Below are 22,128 nucleotides of genomic sequence, written 5' to 3'. Positions count from 1 at the left end.
ATTATTCCTCTGGGAGAGAGGTCAAAATAAAGATTTTTCTGGTTACTGTCTTAAGGATATGCTGATTTGGGAGAAAGGTTTTGTCTTTGTGTTTTTATAAAAGGTGATTAGTGTCTATATACCTTCCAGAGTAATATGGATCAGAAATGATGAACGGAGACCCCTAGAGGACTAAATTTCAGAGAATCAAACAAAAAAGTTATCTTGACGATACTAAAATTTTGTTTTGAGATTTGTATATTACAGAATATACAGCCTTGGTGAGTCTCATCGTCAGACATGCTTAACTGACCTGCTTGAACTCCTGATCTCTTGGACTTTCAGCCAGATTCAGTCAGGACACAGACATCAGAGACTAAAACAATCTTTGGTGTGGCCTTCTTAAAGCCAACCAACTCTCCCATTTTCCCTACACTTCCCCTACTTCAAAGATAGCTCCACGCCCATATTCAGCTTGAAGAAGTATTGAAGAGTTGTTCCAGTTCCCTGAGCTTTAGGGCTGGAGATGGTTATTCTAAGATTTTCTTTCTGGGGAATTTAGAAATGGTCATAATTGGAACAGGGAGGAAATAGCTAGAATTGATTGTGTAGTCATAATCTCATTTGGTAGAATATTTACAATAGTTACTAAGTTGAAGTCATAATTTCTTAATTCATGTCTGAGATTATTGTTAGGGGGTTTTCAGATATTTTAATTAGAAATAGCTGAGAATATTGAATGGACAACAGTCCAGATTACTTTGCATAGATAATATGCTTTCAAAAACATCAGAAATCCATACAATGTGACATTTAATGTTATTTATTCACTTGTTGTTGAGAGAAATCTGGTCCCAACAGCTTCCCATTCATGGATTCAAAGAAGCAGCCGAGCATTCTGCCTCCAGGCTGCGCATTGTGGCTAGGTGACCACTGGGCAGAAAATGCCAATCTCTCCTGCAGACCTGTACTGTCCTTGAGAGGACACAAGTTACAGGTTAGGACAGCTTAGTTCTACCGAGACAGAATAAGCTAGTCATTAATAATTCCTGTTTTTCAAAGGTCTAGCAGGTGATCCTGGGCCAGAAGGCTGAAGACTGATGCTCCAACTTCCTGACTTACTGGGGCTGTATAGGCAGGCAGATGCCTCTAACACAGTTCTGGAAGCTGTGTTAGACTTTCTATATCTTCAGATAGAGTGTTCTATTTAAATTGACAAAAATCATAGACAGGTTGTTATGTCTATCTTGTACTCTATAAATTACAGAATGGTAATAATGCTCAATTTATATTTGAGATAAAAGAGTCTTTAAAGTGGACAGAAAGGGGAAATGTTGTGGATGGCCCTGGTGCTGTTTGTATTTTGATGTTAATTCCACTTTCCCAAGAGGAGTTGTCTGGAATGAGGAATGAGTCACATACTCAGGTGCCTTCTTGTGAACCCTCCCCTAATAAATAAAGAAACCAATCACTGGACAAGTAGGGGGACTTCCAAGATGGACAGAGGAAGAGAGGAGGCAAGAGAGAGAGAGAGAGGGGGGCTATTTGGCAGGGACAGCTAGAGGACAAAATGTAGCTACTAGTGTTTCTCGGTTTAGATGGTGAATCTACAAGAATTTGCCACCAGAGGATTTAGATTTAATATGTCTTACAAGATTGGGATTTTGTTTGATGCACCAGAGAATTTTATTGAGTACTGTTGCATGGAAATTTGTCTGAAGTTCTCTTTCTTTGTTGCTTATGTGTGGGTTTGATATCAGTGTAACTGTGGCTTCATAGAACAAATTGTCCTTCTGTTTCTATTTTGTAGAATAGTTTGAAGAGTATTGGTATTAGGTCTTCTTTGATGGTCTGATAGAATTCTGCACTAAACCCTTCTGGTCCTGGGCTTTTTTTAGGCTGGGAGATTTTTAATGACTGCTTCTATTTCTTTAGGGGTTTTGGAACTGTTTGGATGGTCTATCTGACCCTGATTTAACGTTGGTATTTGGTATATGTCTAGAAAATTGTTCGTTTCATCCAGATTTTCCAGTTTTGTTGAGGATAGGCTTTTGTAATAGGATCTGATGATATTTTTAATTTCCTCAGTTTCTGTTGTTATATCTCACTTTTCATTCTGATTTTATTAATTTGGATACTGCCTCTGTCCCTCTGGTTAATCTGGCTGAGGGTTTGTATGTCTTGTTAATTTTCTCAAAGAACCAGCTCCTGGTTTTGATGATTCTTTTTATAGTTCTTTTGTTTCTACTTGGTTGATTTCATCCCTGAGTTTGATTATTTCCTGCCATCTACTCCGCTTGGGTGTATTTGCTTCTTTTAGTTCTAAAGCTTTCATGTGTTCTGTCAAGCTGCTAGTGTAAGCTCTCTCCAGTTTCTTTCTTTTTTTTAAATTTATTTATTATTATATGTAAGTACACTGTAGCTGTCTTCAGACACTCCAGAAGAGGGCATTAGATATTGTTACGGATGGTTGTGAGCCACCATGTGGTTGCTGGGATTTGAACTCAGGACCTTCGGAAGGGCAGTCAGTACTCTTAACCACTGAGCCATCTCTCCAGTCCTCTCACCAGTTTTTTAATGGAGGCACTCCATTAAGAGCTATGAGTTTTCCTCTTAGCAGTGCTTTCATTGTGTCCTGTAAGTTTGGGTATGTTATGCCTTCATTTTCATTAAATTCTAAAAGGTCTTTCATTTCTTTCTTCATTTTTTTCCTTGAACAAGTTATCATTGAGTAGAGTGTTGTTCAGCTTCCATGTGTATGTGGGATTTTTGCTGTTTTGTTTTGTTTTGTTTTTTGTTATTGAAGATCAGCCTTAGTCCATGGTGATCTTATAGGATGCATGGGATTGTATCAATCTTCTTGTATATGCTGAGGCCTGTTTTGTGACCAATTATATGGTCAATTTTAGAGAAGGTACCATGAGGTGCTAAGAAGACTATATATTCTTTTGCTTTAGGGTGGAATGTTCTATAAATATCTGTTAGATCCATTTGGTCCATAACTTCTGTTAGTTTTACTATGTCTCTGTTTAGTTTTTGTTTCCCTAATCTGTCCATTGATGAGAGTGGGGTGTTGAAGTCTCCCACTATAACTGTGTGAGGTGCAATGTGTGCTTTGGGCTTTGGTGAAGTTTGTTTTATGAATATGGGTGCCCTTGCATTTGGAGCATAAATTTCAGAATTCAGAGTTCTTCATAGATTTTTTTTCCTTTAATGAGTATGAAGTATCCTTCTTTATCTTTTGTGATAAATTTTGGTTGAAAGTCAACTTTATCTGATATTAGAATGGCTATTCCAGTTTGTTTCTTAGGACCCATTTGCTTGGAAAATTGCTTTCCAGCCCTTTAGTCTAAGGTAGTGTCTGTCTTTGTCACTGAGGTGCATTTCCTGTATGCAGCAAAATGCTGGGGGTCCTGTTTACATATCCAATCTATTATTTTATGTCTTTTTGTTGGGGAATTGAATTCATTGATGTTAAGAAATATACATAATCACGAAACTCACAAGTCTAAGGCAGGAGAATCACAAGGTAAAGGCTATCCTGAGTCACATAGCATAAAACTTTGTTTCAAAAAAAAAAAAAGCCCAATTGTTTTCCATTTGATTCTTTAAAAAATTTTGGTGAAAAGTTTTATTATTTTCTTCTAATTGTGTTTGTAAGTGTTAGTCGAAGCACTTTAATGATAGCTGCTTGTATTGCTCAGGGTTCTCTAGAGGAACACAACGTATAGAAAAATATTAAAAATGTACTAATTGTCTTATTCTACATGGTCTGAGTCATCTAACTACAGCTATTTCATACTGGAGAAGTTGAGAACACAGGAGTTTCCTCATCCATGAGGCAGAATCCCTTGACAGTCCCAATCTGGTACTAAAGGTAGGGAAATTTCTGGAGAGCCCTGGTCTTCACTCCATGTTGGGCGCCTGAAGAAGCAGCAACAGTAGTGTGGTGTAGATGGATGAAGCCACTGGGAAGAGTGGGCTGAAGACAGAAAGCTTTTTTTCCCTCAGTCTTCCTTTTTCTCTGGGCTGCCACCAGAAGATGCCACCCATTTAGGGTGAACATTCCACTTCACAGGTGTGCCCAGCAGCTTGCCTTTTGGTCGGCTCCAGGTCCAGGTCAAGCTGACAACTAAGATTTAGCCACCAGTGCGGCTTTGAGCTTGTTTCTGGTTGCTTTCATAGCATTGTGTCAGGACTGCAGTGTTTCAGGTACTTTTCTCATGCAAAATGAACTTCCTTTGTTTGAAGTGTTCTTTTCATTATAATTTGCACAGTTAGGGAATTATGTTCTTTATATAGGAATCTCGTTTTAACCATTTTAGCAAGCCTGTCCTGGCAGCACAGTGGCACCCTCTTGGTTACAGCCTGGATGGGGATTGCTGACTGCTGGCAAGTTTAACTTGTCCCAAGCTAGAGTTATCTGAAAGGAGGTTTCTTAATTGCCATGATGAAACACCATGCCTGAAGCAACTTGGGGAAGACCGGGTTTATTTGGATTACACTTCCTCATTGTAGTCCATCATTGAAGGAATCCAGGGCAGGAACTCAAGCAGGGCAGGAACCTGGAGAGGCCATGGAGAGGTGCTGCTTACTGGCTTGTTCCTGTGGCTTGCTCAGCCTGCTTTCTTATAGAACCCAGGACCACCAGCCTAGGGATGGCACCACCCACAATGGGCTTGGTCCTCCTCATCAGCCACTAATTAAGAAAATGCCCTACAGAATTGCCTGCAGCCTAATATTATGGAGGCATTTTCTTAATTGAGGTTCCCTGGAAATATAAACTGAAATAAATCCTTTCCTGGCTAAACCCAAGTTGCTTTGGTTATGGACGTTGGTCACAACAATGGTAACCCTAATTAGGACACTGTCCAAAAATCCTTTCTTCTCAAAGCATGGTCCGGGTGCTTGTTTTCTGCTTTTATAGGATAATTCTTTTCTTTGTCCTTTGGCTAGAGGCAATGTTTGTTTGTTTGTTTTGTCTATGACTATTGATAGGTGCTCCTGGTCTGCTGGCTTCTTTAGTACCCATTCCACAATAGAGAGGAGGCACAAGAATACAGGGAACACATTGCTTTGTTGCTCCTTCATTTTCAAGGTAGCTAGTAAGTCCGCGTCTTCTGGATTTGACTTAGACACTGTGAACGGAAAGTGCATCTGTTCCATCTTGCCTAGAAATAGAAGCAGCCCAACCTAAAAGCTTTTTCCAATCTTTGAGAAAGGGTCATGCTCTGTAGCCCATGCAGGCTTCAGATATGTGATTCTCTGGCCCTAAGCTCCCAAATGGGTTTATATATTAGTCGGGAGTCTCTAGAGGGACGGAATTATTACCTAGTGACTGCTCACATAGTTGTTGTCTAGTCCATGCAGCTGGATGTCTCAGTTGCTCTTCAGTATGTACTGAATCCAAAAGAGTGGGAATCCAGTGAGAGGGAAGGTAAGTGACACAGATCAAAAGCTTCCTTCTTCCACACCCTTACAGATGCATCCAGATGCTTGGGTTTTAGTTCATTCCAGATGTATTTTATGTGTTTGAGTGTCTTGCCTGAATATCCATCTGTTTTGTGAGGCACCAGATGGATGCTGGGAACTGAACCTGGGTCTTCTACAAGAACAAGTGCCCTATGCCCAGTTTTAATTTTTTTTAACTACATTTTGATTGTATGTTATGAACATTGTGGATAGCGGCGTGTGCATGTGTGTACCTCAGCATGTGTGTGGAAGAAGTTCTAAAATCAAATTCAGATTATCTTGGCACTGGGCCATCTAGCCAGCTCTTTTTAAAAAAAAAGATTTATTTATTTATTTATTTATTTATTTATTTATTTATTTATTATGTATACAGTGTTCTGCCTGCATGTATGCATGTCTACAGGTCTAAAGAGGGCACTAGATCTCATTATAGATGGTCAGGAGCCACAATGTGGTTATTGGGAATTGAACTCAGGACTTCTAGAAGAACAGTTAGTGTTCTTAACTTCTGAGCCATCTCTCTAGCCCCTGGCCAGCTCTTAATATGAACTTTTATTGTGCATCTCTAATCATTTTGACCAAGCGTCTTCCTCAAATTCTGCAGCAGTAGTTTTTTGTTGTTGTTGTTGTTCATTTCTTTGTTTTGTTTTGTTTTGGCATTAGGATTCCCTGTCTTACAGTCCTGGATGTCCTGGAATACAATATATAGAACAGGCTAACCTTGATCTCAGAGACTCACCTGCCACTTTTTCCAGAATTCTTAGATTAAAGGCATGTACCCATGCCCGGCACCAGTCATTCTATTAAACTGGTAGACATCTAATTTATCAGATTAGAAAAATGCTAAATTTCATAGAGCTGTAATATCAGAGCAAAGGTCCACAAATCAAAAAGCTGATTGCAAGATCAGGCATGTTCAAGGTGCTAGACACTTGAGAAACATGGCCTCATGAAACTAAAAAGCTTCTTAAAGCACATACACCATCATCTAAGGAGGACTACAGAATGTAAGAAAATCTTTAGCAGCTGTATATCTGATAGAGGGTTAGTATCTAGAATGTACAAACAAATGACAACAAATGCTGGTATGGATGTGGGAAAGGCAGAATACTTTTTCACTCTTGGTGGGAGTTGAAAATGGTGTAGATTCCTCAAAAAATTGAAATAAACCTACAACATGATCCAGTAATACTACTCCTGGGCATATTTCCAAAGGACTCTATATCTTATTACAGAGACACTTGGTCACCCATGTTCATTGCTGCTCTATTCGCCATGGCCAGGAAACAGTGAAGATGTCCATTAGCAAATGGAGTGGGTAATGAAAACGTGGTTCATATATACAATGGAATACTAGTCCACTCTAAAGATAAATTATAACAGTTACTGGTAAATGGATGGAGCTGAAAATAATAATTGAGTAAAGGTAACCCAAATGTCACATGATCTCTCTCTCTCTCTCTCTCTCTCTCTCTCTCTCTCTCTCTCTCTCTCTCTCTCTCTCTTGTATGGATGCTAGATTAGAACCTTCAGATAAGAGTACCCATAGAAGGCAGAAACTAGTAAGGGTCCATGAGGATGCTTTCAAGGAAAGGGGGAATAGGATCTAGGTCTGAAGAGGAAAGGGGTATAATGGAACAGGAAGAGTTAAACAGGTGGAATGGGGAGGAAGAGTAGAGGTGGGGAAGGATAACTAACACTAAAGATCTTTGAAAGAACTGTATGAAAATTAGTATTGTGGAAGCTTCCTAAAACATAGCCACATGCATTTATTAACGGGGTTTATAAATAGAGTCCCCCTGTAATAGGGTACTCTATCTCCCCCAGACACCATAGGTTGTCAAATCAGAAGCCCCAGGTACTAGGTACAGACATCTCTTTTGGAGTTGTTGGATAGTGGTGTCCTACAGGTCTCCCAAAACCCTTCACGCTGATGCCTTTGCTTTTGGTTAACCTACACAATTTGAAAGTAAGATCAGATTGCTGAAGATACCACATACCTGAGTTATAGAAAATTGGACAAATCAAGCCAGTGCTGACCCAGGGCCTTAATTTCCTACTGGATAGTTTTCATAGTACTGGAATAAGATTCTCTGCATGCAAACAGGACAGAAAGGCCACCCACAGCCTTCCCCTTCCATCTATAATAACTGCCCTGACAAGATGTGCCCATTGGTGCAAAAGAGGCATAAGTGTTAGCAGAGTGACTACTTTCTGAGTAAAGCTGGCTCTACAAGACAGAACCCACGCCTAGCATCACTAACTGAAATAAAAACTCATGCTCAATAGACTCTAGGGGAGAACCTAGCGCTAGTATTTTATTAATTACCACTGATGGGTCAGGGGTAATTTTCAAAAAGGGAGCGGAAAGATAGTAAAATCCAGAGGGAAATGTCCATAGTGAGACAGCGTTTGCCTGACATGACAGTGTAGTTGCTTATGTGAATTCACAGTAGCTGTACCTTCGTGCACAAGACCTGTACAAAAACAAGCCAGATAAAATCCCAGAATGGCTGGGGGAGGGGCTCACAAAATCCCACCCCTATCTGGGAGAAGGACTGTCAGTTTTCTTCAGGAATGCAGATTTCAGTAGATGGTCCCACACACCCATGCACAAACTAGTGGCACTAAACGTACTCAGTGTGTATTAAAGAAAAAAAGAGAACATGGAGTTGAATGGGAAAGGGAGGCATTGGAGGGGAGGGAGTATGAAGTGGGTTTGACTAAAATACAATACATGGGCGTGTGAATGGTAACTAAAATCTTTTTTTCAAAAGAAAAAAAAAACTGCTGGCAGAACGAGCACACTCGCCCTCACTGCTGCTGCTCACACATGGCCGCTCAAGAAATGTGTTGGAATGAAAGAAGAAATCCTTTCAGGCGCTGTAGGAGTAAACAGCCAGGCTTGCTGCTGCTGCTGCTGCTGCTGCCGCCACCGCCTCCGCTGCTGCTCTTCTTTCTTCTCTGACTTCTTCAACTTCTTAGACTTCTTCCCTACAAGTGCAAGTGAATGCCAGCTCTTTCCCCATCTGCCCAGTATGCCTTAGAACGCTCTTCTTTTTCGGCCTCCTTCTATTGAAAATAGATTCTCTGCTCATACAATCTACCCTGATTATAGTTTCCTCTCCCTCTGCTGTTCCCAGTTCCTCCACATGTCCTCCCTCCTCCTTTTCAGCCTCTCATTAGAAAAGAACGTGACAAAATAAAATGTATCAAGATCAGACAAAATAAAATAAGATAAATCCATCACATCAAAGTTGAACAAGGCCAACCAGCAGAAGAAAAAGAGCCCAAGAGAAGGCACAAGAATCAGATCCACTTGTTCACACACTCAGGGTTCCCACGAAAACACTAAACTGGGTGATATATTTGCAGAGAATCCAGTGTAGACCCATGCAGTACTTCAGTCTCTAAGTTTGTATAAGCTCTGCTCATGTTGACTTAGAGGGCCTTGTGGTCCTGGTACCCTCCAGCCCCTCTCGCTCTTACACTCTTTCTGACTCTTCTTCTGCAGTGTGCTCTGAGCTTTGAGGTGAGGGACTTAATGGAGAGATCACGATTAACGCTCTGTGTTCCAAGGTCTCTCTATCTGTGTGTAATGTCTGGCTGTGGGTCTCTGGTATTTGTTCCCATCTGCTGCATGAGGAAGCTTCTCTGATGCTGGCTGAATAAGAATATCTTTGAGTATAGGAGAGTATCATTAGGAGTCATTTTATCTCTACTTTTATAATTTTTTGAAGGCAAGTAGTATTTGGTTTTACCCTAGGTGTCTGGGCTAACAAGTCAATGGTCAGTAGCTCTCTATCAGATGTATATTTGGTACAAATATTTTTCCATTTTTATTTAGGCTGCTGCCTGAACGATGGTGCGATTGTCAATATAGAAGGTTTTCAGTTTCATGAGATCCCATTTATTTTTTTTTAATTTTCTATATTCTTTGTTTACATTCCAAATGTTTTCCCCTTTCCCGGGTCCCCTCTCCCCATAAGTCCCATAAGCCCTCTTCCCTTTGCCCATTCCCCAATCATACCCCTCCCATTTCTCTGTCCTCGTTCTTAATTATTGATCTTAGTGCCTGCTTTATCTGTGTTCTATTCAGAAAGTCTTTTCATCAACCAATGTGTTCAAAGCTATTCTTTACTTCTCTTCTATCACATTAAGTATATCTGGTTTAATGTTGAGGTCTTTGATCCATTTGAATGTGAGTTTTGTTCAGGGTCATAAATGTGGATCTATTTGCACTCTTCTATATAGAGACATCCAGTTTGAGCAACACCATTTGTTGAAGATAATGTCTTTTTTTCCAGTGTGTGTTTCTGGCTTTATCAAAAATCCAGTTTCCATACGTCTGTGGTTTTGTATCTTGGTCTTCAATTCTATTTCATTGATCATTGTGTCTGTTTTGTGCCAATGCCATATGTTTTTTATTATATATGATAATAAACATACTCCAAAGTACAACTTGAAATCAGGAATGTTGATACTTCTGACAGTTCTTGTATTCTCCAGGATTGTTTTAGCTATTCTGATTTTCTTGTGTTTGCATATGAAGGCAAAAATTGTCCTTTCAAGATCTGTAAAGGATTACATTGGAATTTTGATGGGGATTATGTTGAATCTGTATGTTGCTTTTGGTAGGATGGACATTTTTTTTTTACTATAATAATACTAATAATAATTCATGAGCATGAGAGAGCTTTCCATCTTCTGATATCTTCTTCAATTTCTTTCTTCAGTGACTTGAGGTTTATTATACAAATCTTTGATTTACTTTATTAAATATTTTGTATTATTTGTGGCTATTCTGAAGGGTGTATTCTCCCTGATTTCTTTCTCAGCACGTTGCTCATTTCTCAGTCTGTTCATCATTTGTATATAGGACGACTATATCATTGTACATAGGAGGGCTACTTATTTTGTGAATTAATTTTTTTATGTAGCTACTTTGTTGAAAGTGTAGGATTATCAGTTGTAGAAACATCCTGTGGAATTTTTAGAATCCTTTATGCATATGTAATATCTACAAATAGAGATATTTTGACTTCTTCCTTTCCAGTGTGTATCCCCTAATCTCTTTCAGCTATCTTATTGCTCCAGCTAAAACTTCAGGTATTGTATTGACTAGGCATGAAGAGAGTGGACAGCCTTGTCTTATTCCTGATTTTAGTGGAATTGCTTTGAATTTTCTTTCCAGTTAAGTTGATGTTGACAATCAGCTTTCTGTTCACTGACTTTATTATGTTTAGGTAGATCCCTTGTATCTACCTATTTTTTTCAGGACTTTTATCATGAAAGGGTATTGGATTTTGTCAAAAAGCCTTTTCTGCATCGAATGAGGTGGTCATATGGGGTTTTATTTTCTTTCAGTTTGTTTATAAAATGAATTACATTTATTAATTTATATGTTAAACCATTCCTGAAACACTGGAATGAATCCTCCTTGATCTTGGTAGATGATCTTTTTGATGTGTTCTTGGATTCAGTTTGTGAATGTGTTATTAAACATTTTTACATCAACGTTCCTAAGGGTAATTGGTCTGAAATTCTCTTTCTTTATTGGGTCTTTATGTGTTTGGGTATCAGGGTAACTATGACCTCATGAATTTGGCAATATTCTCTCTGTTTCTATTTTGTGGAATAGTTTGAGGAATGCTGGTATTAGCTCTTCTCTGAAAGTCTGGTAGAATTCTGCAATAAAACTATCTGGCCCTGGGTTGTTTTGTTTTGTTTTTTTGTTTGTTTGTTTTGTTTTGGGTTTTGTTGTTATTGTTTTGCTTTTTTTTACTTTGAAACGTTGAGTATTTCTATTTCTTTAGGGGTTATAAATCTGTTTAAATTGCTTATCTGATCTTGATTTAATGTTGATAAGTGGTATCTATTGAGAAAATTGCCCATTTTAGGTTTTTTTCAATTTAGTGCAGTACAAGTTTTCAATTAAGATCTAATGATTCTTTGTATTTTCTTATTTCTAATTTTGTTAACTTGGATATTCTATCTCCACCTTTTAGTTAATTTGGATAAGGTTTTGTCAGTCTTACTGATTTTCTCAAAGAAACAATTCTTTGTTTTATTGATTCTTTGTATCATTTTTTGTTTCTATCTTTACTGATTGTAGCTCTGAGTTTGATTATTCCTTGCTACCGTCTCCTCTTGGCTCTGCTTACTGTAATCTTTTTTTCTAGATCTTTCAGGTAAACTTTTAAGTTTCTAATGTCTCAATTTTTTTATGTAAGCACTTAGTGCTACTAGGTTTCCTCTTATCACAATTTTCATTGTGTCCCATAATTGTGTGTTTGTCGCATATTCATTTTTCTTTGAATTATAGAAAGTATTTAATTTTTTGTTTATGTCTTGACCCATTTTTCATTCAGTAGAGAGTTGTTTAGTTTCTGTGAGTTTGTAGGTTCTCTGTGTTGTTAAAATCCAGCTTTCATCACTGGTGTTTTGATAAGATACTTAGTGTTATTTCAATTTTCTTGCATCTGTCATGACTTAGTTTGTGCTCAATTTTGGTGAAGTTTCTATGAGGTGCTGAGAAGAAGGTGTATTCTTTTGGGTTTGGGTGAAATGTTCTGTAAATGTCTGTTAGGTCCATTTGGTTTATAATGTCTGTTAACTCTAGGATTTCTGTTTTTTTTTTTTTTTTTTTTGAATGATTTGTTGACTTGTCTATTGATGAGAGTGCAGTATTGAAGTCTCCCACTATCAGTGTGTAAGGGTCAGTTTGTGACTTACACTATAGTACTGTTTCTATGTGAATGCTAGTGTGCTCATGTTTGGGGCATAGGTATTGGTGGATTTTTCTCTCTAATGAGTATGTATTATCCTTTCCTAAAAGTCTATTTTGTCAGATATTAAAATGGCTACACCCTCTTGCTTCTTAGGTCCATTTTGTGTTCTATATGGTTCTTGTACCTTGATAGACATTTCCTTAAGTTAGAGAAATTTTCTCCTATCATTCTATTGAAAATATTTCTTGTGTCTTTGGCCTGTGTTTCTTCTTCCTCTGTTGCTATTATTCTTAGATTAGGTCTTTTCATAGTTTCCCAGTATTCCTTGAAGTTTCATGGCAGAACTTTTAGATTTAACACTTTTTTGATCAATGTATTCATTTCTTTTATTGTAGTCTGTTGGTGAAACTTGCCTGAGTTCCTAAATTTTCCATTTCTATATTTCCCACAGTGTAGGCTTCCTTTATTGATTCTACTTTCACTTTTACATCTTGAACTGTTTTATTCATTTCCATCCACAAGGAGTCCACAGCAGAAGGTGTGCTATAGAGCTGGGGATGTGTTGCAGTATTTTTCCAACCCAATTACCCGGTAAAAGAAATCTCAACTCGGTCACTAACAATATAAGCTATATGCCTAAATTGGGCAGATCTCCCACTACACTACTCTATTCCTGTCTATGTTATCCCATAGAACTTGTGGTTTCTCCAGGCCACGAGCTTCTCTCCATCCTCTCTGTTGAGATCTTCCATAGCTCCTCCCTTCCCTCCCCCCCACCATCCTTTTTCTCCTTCCCCAAACTCTCAGCTCCTCCTCCTTCCTCCTGCCCAATCATTGGCTCTAGCCTTTATTTGAAAAGTTAAGGTGGGGAGAAGGTTCACAAGGCACCTGTATACATGATTAATTCTGCAGCCCTGCCCAGGAGTGGACTTAGCATGAAAATACAATCCCAGGGCTATCCACAACAGGGATGGGACTGGGATATTGTACTTGTAGAAACTGAGAGCGAAGTAAAGATCTGCAGCTTCCCTGCTTCCCTGGCAGGAGTGGCCTATGTGTTCCCAGGGAATGCCTGCTGAAGTTGAGTGCTAGGATAAAGCAATGAGTTGGGGAAGGAGTTTATGGAGTGGGAGAGATCTGTGGCATCCACTGGAGGTGGGAGCAGGCAAGGGGGCGCTGAAGCAGGCGTTCTACTGCAGAGCTGTGGATTGAGGTGGGAGGGGTTAGATTTGGACTCACGTGGAGTGTGCAGATAGCCTGCCTGTTTTCAGGAATTCCAGAAAGCTTTTTTCACTAGACATCCCACCTTGGTTGCTGTTTAAAGCACAGCAATATTTGCAGAGGGCCTGCATTATCTTCTTCTGTTCACCTTCACTAAACACCTCAAGTCACATTTTCTCCTTGTCTGTTTTTACAAACCAGGTTTGGTATGCATTCTCAATACTCAATAATATAACTTAGATAAAGAAAACTATAGTTTTAAACCACTAAGGTTCAACAGACTGCGGATTTCTATGAAGGTCAAACATCCTTTTTTCCCCCTTCCAGGTCAGTGGCCGTAAACAGGTGAGCTCAGCGTGCTTCACCAGCACTGGAGAGGCTGCGCAGTGGAGGCAATCTATCACACTGTCAGACACTGGGACTGCTTCGGTACCAACTGCTGTGCAAATCTGCTGGTCAGGAACATCACAAGCTGTTAAGTAATGACAGACACATTGGCTGAGATGAAGTTTCCAGAAAGGAAGTGACAGTGCAATGTGGATATTTGTGACCATACAATCGGAAAAGCTTTACTTCCCAAGCTGAACTTGGCACAGCTGGAGCAATCTCAACAAGGCATCCTCACAGGAACGAAGAGCAAGCTGTGTGTGATCTGGTTTCATTTCACACCAGCGGACGTCTGCACAAAACCATCAATGTGAATAAGGGCCGAGTACAAGTCTATCTTGATTAAATTACTTCATATTAAATAAATGGTCTGGCTGGTATCGTTCCGTAAAGGCCTCATCCAGCTCTCCTTCAATCAGCAGTCTTCCTGTAGAACCATTTCCTAAACAGCTTTCTCTGGTGGGTAAGAGAGTTGTAATAAACTAAAACTTTGTTTGCAAAGTTTTCTATCTGGTGCTTTTGTAACTCTGCCGTTAAATGATTGTAGCATCATACTAATGACAGGATTGGGGTAGGGCTAAGCAGGCTTTGATAACTGTATGAATTTGATAAAGGTAGCCTATATAAAAGGGTTATAAGAACCATGAAGGAAACTGTATATAGGGTTCAAAATTTCTCCTTTTTAAATTGTATTTTACATGGGTGGGTGTTTTAGCTACATGTATGTCTTTGTGCCATCTGCCTGCCTAATTCCCATGAAAGCCAGAAAAGGGAGTCTGATCCCTTGGAATTGGAGTTACAGATGGTTTTAAGCTTCCATATGTGTGCTGGGAATCAAATCTCAGTCCTGTGGAAGAGAAGCCAGTGCTCCTACTCACTGAGCCATCTCTACATCACTTGAATTCAAGAATTTTAACACTCATCCTGTAAGAAACCATTCAGTTCCAATGTCACGTTTATACCCTTCAGTCTCACAGATTCATGTTGCCAACTCCTGGTGAGCATTCTTCAGGGTTCTGCACTCAGCCTGTGAGACTCTGAGTGGCAATAGGAGTCCTAGGCTAAGGCCAACTTTAAACTGTTTCTTTTAACTCTAAAAATCCCAAAAAGATGTTGCCATTGATTTTACAGACCCCAGTGTCAAGCCTGTCTGTGCAGTTGAAGCTGGTCTCAAACTTGTCCCTGCCTACTTCGTTTGGCATTGCAGGTGTGTACCAGTATGTCCAAATGATACCCTATTCTTTGTTGTTCCTAAAGTGTTATATGTATGTATATTTGCCTGTATGAGTTTATGTGCACCACATTTGTGAAATACTGGCAGAATGCAGAAGAGGTTTGAATCTCCTGGAACTGAAGTTACAGGTGGTTATAAACTGGTCTGTGTGGGATCTGGGAACTGCTTCCTGATCTTCTGTAAGCATAGTAAGTGCTCTTAGCCTGAGTCATCTCTCTAACACCCATGATACTCTATTCCAAAGCTGAACATTTAGGATCTTCCAACTCAGGAATGGGCAAGGCTTTTATTACTAAAAGGTCAGATAGTAAATAGTTCAAGCATTCTGTGCCATAGAATCTGTATCATGACTCCTCAGCACCCTCACTGTAGCATAAAGCAAATCTAGATAGCATGCTAAGCAACTGGTCAATCAAACTTCATTTACAAATACAGGCTGTGGGCTGGATTTACTTAGGGTCCAAGTAGATCTTGCCAACTATGGTTTGAATGAATTCCCCAGAGGTAAATGGTTCCAAAAGTGATGTAATTGCTTAGTGAGGAAAAAGAAACATGATGGAAATAAGATCCCACTGTATATACACAGCAGAGGGCACTCTGAAAACACAAAACTCATTAGCTCAGCCAGTTAATCTTTTTATTTTGAATTTTGTAAAAAAAAAAAATGCTTAGAGAAAAACATGTTAAGTATCAGTAAAGGACAGGAAACATGAGGCTAGCTCTACAATCTAAACAGCTCCAGGAAGGCGAGAGTAAACGGTGAGGGGCGGCGAGCACAGCAAGGCTCTTGCTGCAATTTCCCTATTGCACATAAAGGTTGCAGATAATTCCGCATCATTAATTTTCACAGTTAAAACACACTTTGTTATCTTCTATAAAAGTTCTCCCCAAATACTATGTCAGCTCTCTATAAAAAGTTCCCCCAGAAAGTCCCATCATTGCACATTAAATTCTCCCTATTCTACTATAGGAAATTTCTTTCCAGATAGTCAATGAATCTTTATGGTCTTCTCGTTTAATTATTTTAGTGGGCATAGTAAAACGTGCCCAACAAAGGAGGATTAGGTGGCTTTAGGTTAAAAAAGTAAAGAAAACCTAGGAGGCAATGGTCCTACTGTGAAGTTACACTTTGAATGAGTGCTTTCATTTAACTTACACATCCACACTGACTACCCACAAAACAGAAAAGCATCCTCTGTCCCTTCAAGGCCTGCAAATAGAATCATCACATTCAGACCCCAGACACCCACACAGGTTGTTATCCATGAACACCAGGAAAGTTGGTTTCAGAAAGTGCTTTCAACCACAAACCTTCAGTGCTTCATGCAAGTCTCTGCTTCCTTTTCAGTTTCAGGGGGATTTTTTGTTTTGTTTTGTTGTTTTGTTTTGTCAGCGTACAGAGATCCAGAAAAATTTCCACTGGCCAAGAGTTGAAGGTGGACTGGGACATTTAAATATTCTCTTGTGTCCTTCTAATGGTGATGTGAGAAGATGGTGTCCTGTGCTGTGTATTCTCATCTCTACTTCAGGCCTTCTCAAAAAGCAGCACAGTGGACAGACCCTCCTTGTAATGCTCCCAAATGCTTGGGTGGACAAAATATGACTGCCCACATGTTCAAAATGGGCAACATCTATAGCATACCCTGCTTAGGAGAATAAAATGAACATTTAAAAATTGATTTTGCTCTTCACAATTTGTCAGCAAATGGCAATCTTCAGAAATTGGTATCTTCTAATTTAATAAATGTCTATGAAAATTGAAGTGGGAAAAATTTTGTGTTTAGGTCCTGTTTTAAAAGTATTGTCAAAGAATGGTTTTATGGTTTGACATAAGCACACTCATTCCTATGATACTCCTCTATGGATTGTTCAAACTAGATTTTAAGGGGGGGGTCATTTTAGGTATCAAAGAGATAAAGGCAGCATTCAGATGTGTTGTTTGTTGTTTCTAAAGTCAACTCTTGGCTACTAGATTCAACTTACCACATCAGAAAAGAGCAGCTGATGCTAGCAAGCCAGAGTCTCACTTAAAAGCAACAAAAGAGCTCTCATTGAACATACAGGCCGGCCTGCCCCACCTTAATTGAGTCATCATCAAAAGGCAGGTGTGAGACTGTCAAACCCATGTGCCCTGCCGCCAGCTATAACTATCAGCTCAGCTAGGGGGACCCTAGTAGCCCTCCCTGCAGATGACATTTTAGATAGATGGTGCTGTCAGCTCTTGACTACTTTTATTCTCTTCCAACTCATACTGAGAATAAGGTAGATTACAGGAGAACAGTCTGCCCCGCTGGTGAGTTGCACAATTGTCTTCTGATCTCAGTGGTGTCTCTGTAGCTGGGAACCAGTGGTTCATATTAAATATATGGCATGATTACATTCACGACCACTGGAGACAAGGCAAAAGAAAAGCTATGCTGGAGCAATATGAGGCAGATCTTTGCCCTGGATGGAATTGCTCACTTACAGCTGAGATAACGTTTTTTTTCCTCAAAAGAGATCTTATTTGTCTATAGAACCACAAGGCATGTGGAGGGGTAGAGGGTCCAACCCAGGGTGCTCACCCTTCTCTCTCCTATTTTCATATCGAAGACAACCTTGAACAAAAGTTCTACAGTGGCCTAGTCTGCATTAGAAGTCAGGTTTATTTTGTCAGTAACAATTACAAAATAAACAATCACTTAGTAGGACATTCCTTCAACTAAGCTTGCTTTCAAGCAGGATTCTTTATAAACTTTATCCAAAAGGCTCTCAACCCTTCTGCATTCCATTAACTGTCATCTCCCTCAACTCAGGATGAACAGGTGTCAAGGATGCCTTGGGTAACTTTCTCAGACAAACCTGACCATTACCTAGCAATTCCAGTCTGGTTCCAGACAGCTGGCTTCAAAGTAGGCAGTTTCTGGGCTTTGTGGCATCCCACTTTTCTTCATGCAATACAGGGAAAACACTTAAGTGTAGAACCTCTTCTACAAGTAGCTTCACCTTTGAGGGACTCTTGGAAAGTCAGGGTGAGTCTCCACATTTTGTAAGCAAGGATCAGGACCATGTTTCAAAATAATTCACTTTCATTCACTGAACAAAGACTCAAATAATCAAACTCCTAGTTTTCTTTTTGTCTTGGCAAATACCAATGCTTTCATTTTACTATGTCAACGTAATGAAGAGTATAAGACCCTTTCAGAGAAACACAATAGGAGAATGCTAAAACTGGGCTGATAAGAGAGTTAGATAGGCTACGTCATTAGTGATGCCCTAGTGCTTGCTGGACACTATTCTTTTCTGTATGCAACAAGGAAAACCACACCATGTTATAAAAGCATCTTTTAGAAACTGGGCTACCAAAACTGCTAGCACTGTAAGACATGGGATGAAACTCTTTGCAAGATTTCTCTCAATACGTTACCTACTTTAAGAGTAGGTAATGTATGACAGTTCATCCAGAAAGAATTTTAAACTAAAATGCTACATTTCAAACCATGTCCATATGAAAAAAAAGGGGGGGGGGGCTACAGTAGCCTCTCTACCAAGAAAATGGCCTCTCCTCGCATGGCACTCAGCATAAAGACACACGAGTTTCTAAACTTTTAGAAGACAGAATTTTCTACCAGGTTATATTCCATTACTTGGTCCTTTTCCTCCTGTAGCAACCAATAGTGCATGTATGCATCAGTTCAATATCTGAAGGTCTTTATAGGTCTTAAGACTTCTATGGAGCACAGCTGACCTCATCTGGCAGAGTAGAGGTCCACAGTGCTAGAGAAGCAGGCGGCTCCAGCGTGTACTGTTTCATTTGGTGCCTGTGCTGCTTATAGGACTGCAGAAGGCGGTACTGACTGTGCAGCTCTGGGGCCTTGATGGAGATGTTTGTATCACAGCAGCTGTTCTAAGAGTTTCATTGCTATAATGAGTCATCAGATCTCCCAATGATGGAGACTGGATGAATGGGATAGTTCCAGGTCTGATGGCAGAAAGCAAAAATAGCTCTTAGTATACCTAGGAAATGAAGATGTCTCAAATAAGCAGTGGGCTTACACAGAAGCCTCAAAAGTCAAGTGAGTGCTGCCGTGATCTCCTCAGCAGTTTCCCAGTACCCCCTGCCCTCAGTTTAATTAAATCAGAACAGAACATGATTTGCCTTTGGCTTTAAACATTTCAGTAACTCTTTTACAGAGATTCCAAGAGAAGGAACTAGACTTCCCCCACCTCCCATATTGAAATGCTCTTGGAAACCCCTGTGCACACACACATACTTTCTGCAGTGCTGGGGTCAGAACCTAGGGTCTGGTGAGCTGTAGGCAAGAACTCTAGTGCTCTCCCACTGAGCTAAGGCCCCAGCCTATGGACACACTTCCTAATCCTCAGTCTAGGAAAACACAAGTAAAACAGGCAAGACTGCGACAGGAGGATGTAGCTGTGTAAGTCTTCAGAGCCAGAGGCTCCACCGTCTGGTGCAAGGCCAGCATCTGGCACCATTGGAATTCTGATCTCAGTTTCTTTTCTTCACTGTCATTTGTCTAACTTGTTCTCCCAACTTGATGTTTCTTGAGCCAGCTAGCCTGGCACTATAGCAAAGTGATGAAGCCCCTTATCAGCCCCACCATGCTCAGATGCTACAGGAGGATGAAGAGAAAGACCATTAAAGCATGCTGTTGTTTTGTTCAACTCTGAAACAGTGTACTACTATGTGAAAAAGTGGGAATAGGTCTGCATTTGTCTTTAATTTAGAGACACGTCAGCTTTACCATCTGAGTCTTGGGTTAAGTTTTGAGTGGTAAGATAGTTTCAGGCCCCATTGAGACAGAAGCATTAGTTTTAACATGATCAATGCAACACACCACACACTGGGGCATTTGGCCATCCTCACCCTTATGAGAGCCTCCCTGATCCCTCAGGATTTACAGGTAAGTCATGCATTTTCCTGCAGTGGAAACACGAGGGGGGTTCCCCGGCTGGAAACCTTCTGGTCTCCCATTCCCAGGTCTCCCTCAAGCACTTCCTCAGAGCTGCTTTTTGTTCTCCGACCACACTCGAGACTTGTGGAGGCTGTGTAGGAGCTTGAGGAGCCATTGGCTGTCACGGTGCTATCTCCATAGGTCAAGGTGAGGTCACCTTCCGTCAGGATGAAATCAGAGTCATCTTCTCTCAGTGGCTCTTGATTCTGAAAGGTACAGCCAACAAAGGGGAATCTGAGATTTTCCAGAGCTGTGGCCAACCTAACCCCACATTCTTATATCAAAAAACCATGGACTTGGGAGGCTGCAGAGAGTGGTATGGAAGAACACTTGCTGCTTTGACAGCAATCCCAGGTTCAATCCCTAGCACCCAAATTAGGCAATTCACAGCTGCCTGTGATTCCAGTTCTAGGGAATCCAAAACCCTCTTCTGGCTCCTGCGGATACCTACACACATTTGGTCATAATCATACACACACATACTCAGGCACACAAATACATTTATGCATAAAAAATCTTTTTCTTGAAAAAGGATTTTATGAAAGCCTATGCCCTTAGGATGGTCACTATATAAAAACTCGAGTTTTTCAATCAAGGAAATGCTCCCTAAGCCAGGACTTAGAATACCAGAAGTAGCTTAGATTTCAGGTGCATGATCGCTCAGTGTCTAAATGAAGCAGGTAGGCTGGCTTCCTTCTCTACTTCCACACCCACATAGAAATAATAGGCTCTTGCTCTTTCCTCTCTGAGCAGGTCTTTGAGGTGGGCCTGCTGCCTGATTTTATATGAACAAGCATTTCCTGTAGTCCGCCATGGCAAGGGAAGTCACAGAGAGGATTTCCTCCTTGTTTCTCCTCTACTGTCTCCATAGCTTCATCTGGATGAAGTGAACAAATGATGGGAATGTGCACTTTACTGAGCCTCTATTAAGTACCTGCTGGAAACCTTACATGAGCTATAACCTATAAAGGGCATGTCACTTTTTGACTACTGTCTTCACTTTTTTATAGTTTATATTAATTGTACAAAAGAACAGGTTTTATCATGACTATGACATGATACCACATGTTTCATACTTTCAAATTTTGTTTTGTGTATGAAGTTATTATATATGTATAATTAACTTTAGGCTATATGTACAGAGTATATTTGTTACATACATGAGTTAGGGTTAGAGTGGAGATAATGGAGGAGCCTCAGGGCTCTCCAAGTAAATTTCACCAATTAAAAATATTCTATAGGTGATGGGTAGGAAACATAAAACAGCTGTCAAATGGCCACAAGACGCACCAAGTCAGCAGCCCTCCCCTGGCACTAACTAGCTTTATCTCTCTCAAATTAGGATTTTTCAATTAACACGTAAAGGCTTTGCTTTCACACAACAGGAGGCCTTGACATATCTGGAGGGAGCGGAGATGCTGAACAGAAGAACCTCAGCCCAAATGAACAGAAACAGCAGTAAGGGTGACTCTTCCCTTGGTGGTTCAAGATTTGATGTGTGTGGACCCCAGAGCCCAAATATTATTCCTATACCAAACCTTGAGTAGTCTCTTCAAGTGGTGAAAGACATACTTGATTTACATGACTGAGTTTCTACATGTCTTGATTCACATGACTGAATCTTACTAAGTTTATACTGTTATCATTCTAGTCTGCATATCCATAATCAATAAACAAGGGGACAATTAGTAAGCTTCAGATTACAGGAGGTTTTTATAATAGCTCAAACTTTTCCTTTAAATGTCCCCATCACAGCATTTTGTATTTTTTTCCCCAGGGCTGGGATGGAACCCGGGATCTCATAACCACCAGGTAGTCATTCTTCCATTGAAATACATTCACAAAGACTATTTTCTTGTAACTTGAATTAGTCTATTCCAAGGGGTCACAAGAGAAATTTTGCTTGTAGAGAGCAAAAGGAGATGGGGGTACTGGAAGGCTCTGATACATTTAAGACACAGCAGGTGAAAATGTGAGGAAAAGACTGAGGCATAATTACATTCTTCCATGGGCACAACCCACTCTCCTAAAAAGACAGCCCAGTTTCTTTACAGGTACAAAGTTCTGACACCTGTGCCTATGTATTCCTGCTGCATGTGTGTGTAAGTATGTGCATATACGCATGCAACTGCACATGGAGGCCAGTGAT

General features: G+C 40.1%; 2 protein-coding genes across 2 annotated transcripts in view; one reads left to right on the top strand and one right to left on the bottom strand.

Annotated features, from left to right (window-relative positions):
• Positions 1-14,291, top strand: part of Chst7 (carbohydrate sulfotransferase 7) — a 39,729-nt gene extending 25,438 nt beyond the window's left edge. Inside the window, exon 2 of the mRNA XM_052171876.1 lies at positions 13,731-14,291. The gene's annotated coding sequence lies outside the window, so the exon portion shown is untranslated. The remainder of the gene's footprint in view (positions 1-13,730) is intronic.
• Positions 14,292-15,644: 1,353 nt separating this feature from the next.
• Positions 15,645-22,128, bottom strand: part of Slc9a7 (solute carrier family 9 member A7) — a 160,048-nt gene continuing 153,564 nt past the window's right edge. Inside the window, 1 exon segment of the mRNA XM_052171878.1 lies at positions 15,645-20,185. Coding sequence (XP_052027838.1) covers positions 19,934-20,185 — 252 coding nt within the window. The 3' untranslated portion in view covers positions 15,645-19,933.

Source organism: Apodemus sylvaticus, chromosome X, assembly GCF_947179515.1.
Source record: "Apodemus sylvaticus chromosome X, mApoSyl1.1, whole genome shotgun sequence".
Taxonomy (NCBI): Eukaryota; Metazoa; Chordata; class Mammalia; order Rodentia; family Muridae; genus Apodemus; species Apodemus sylvaticus.
The sequence above is the reverse complement of the archived record's forward strand: the minus strand, read 5'-3'. Positions and strand labels throughout refer to the sequence as shown.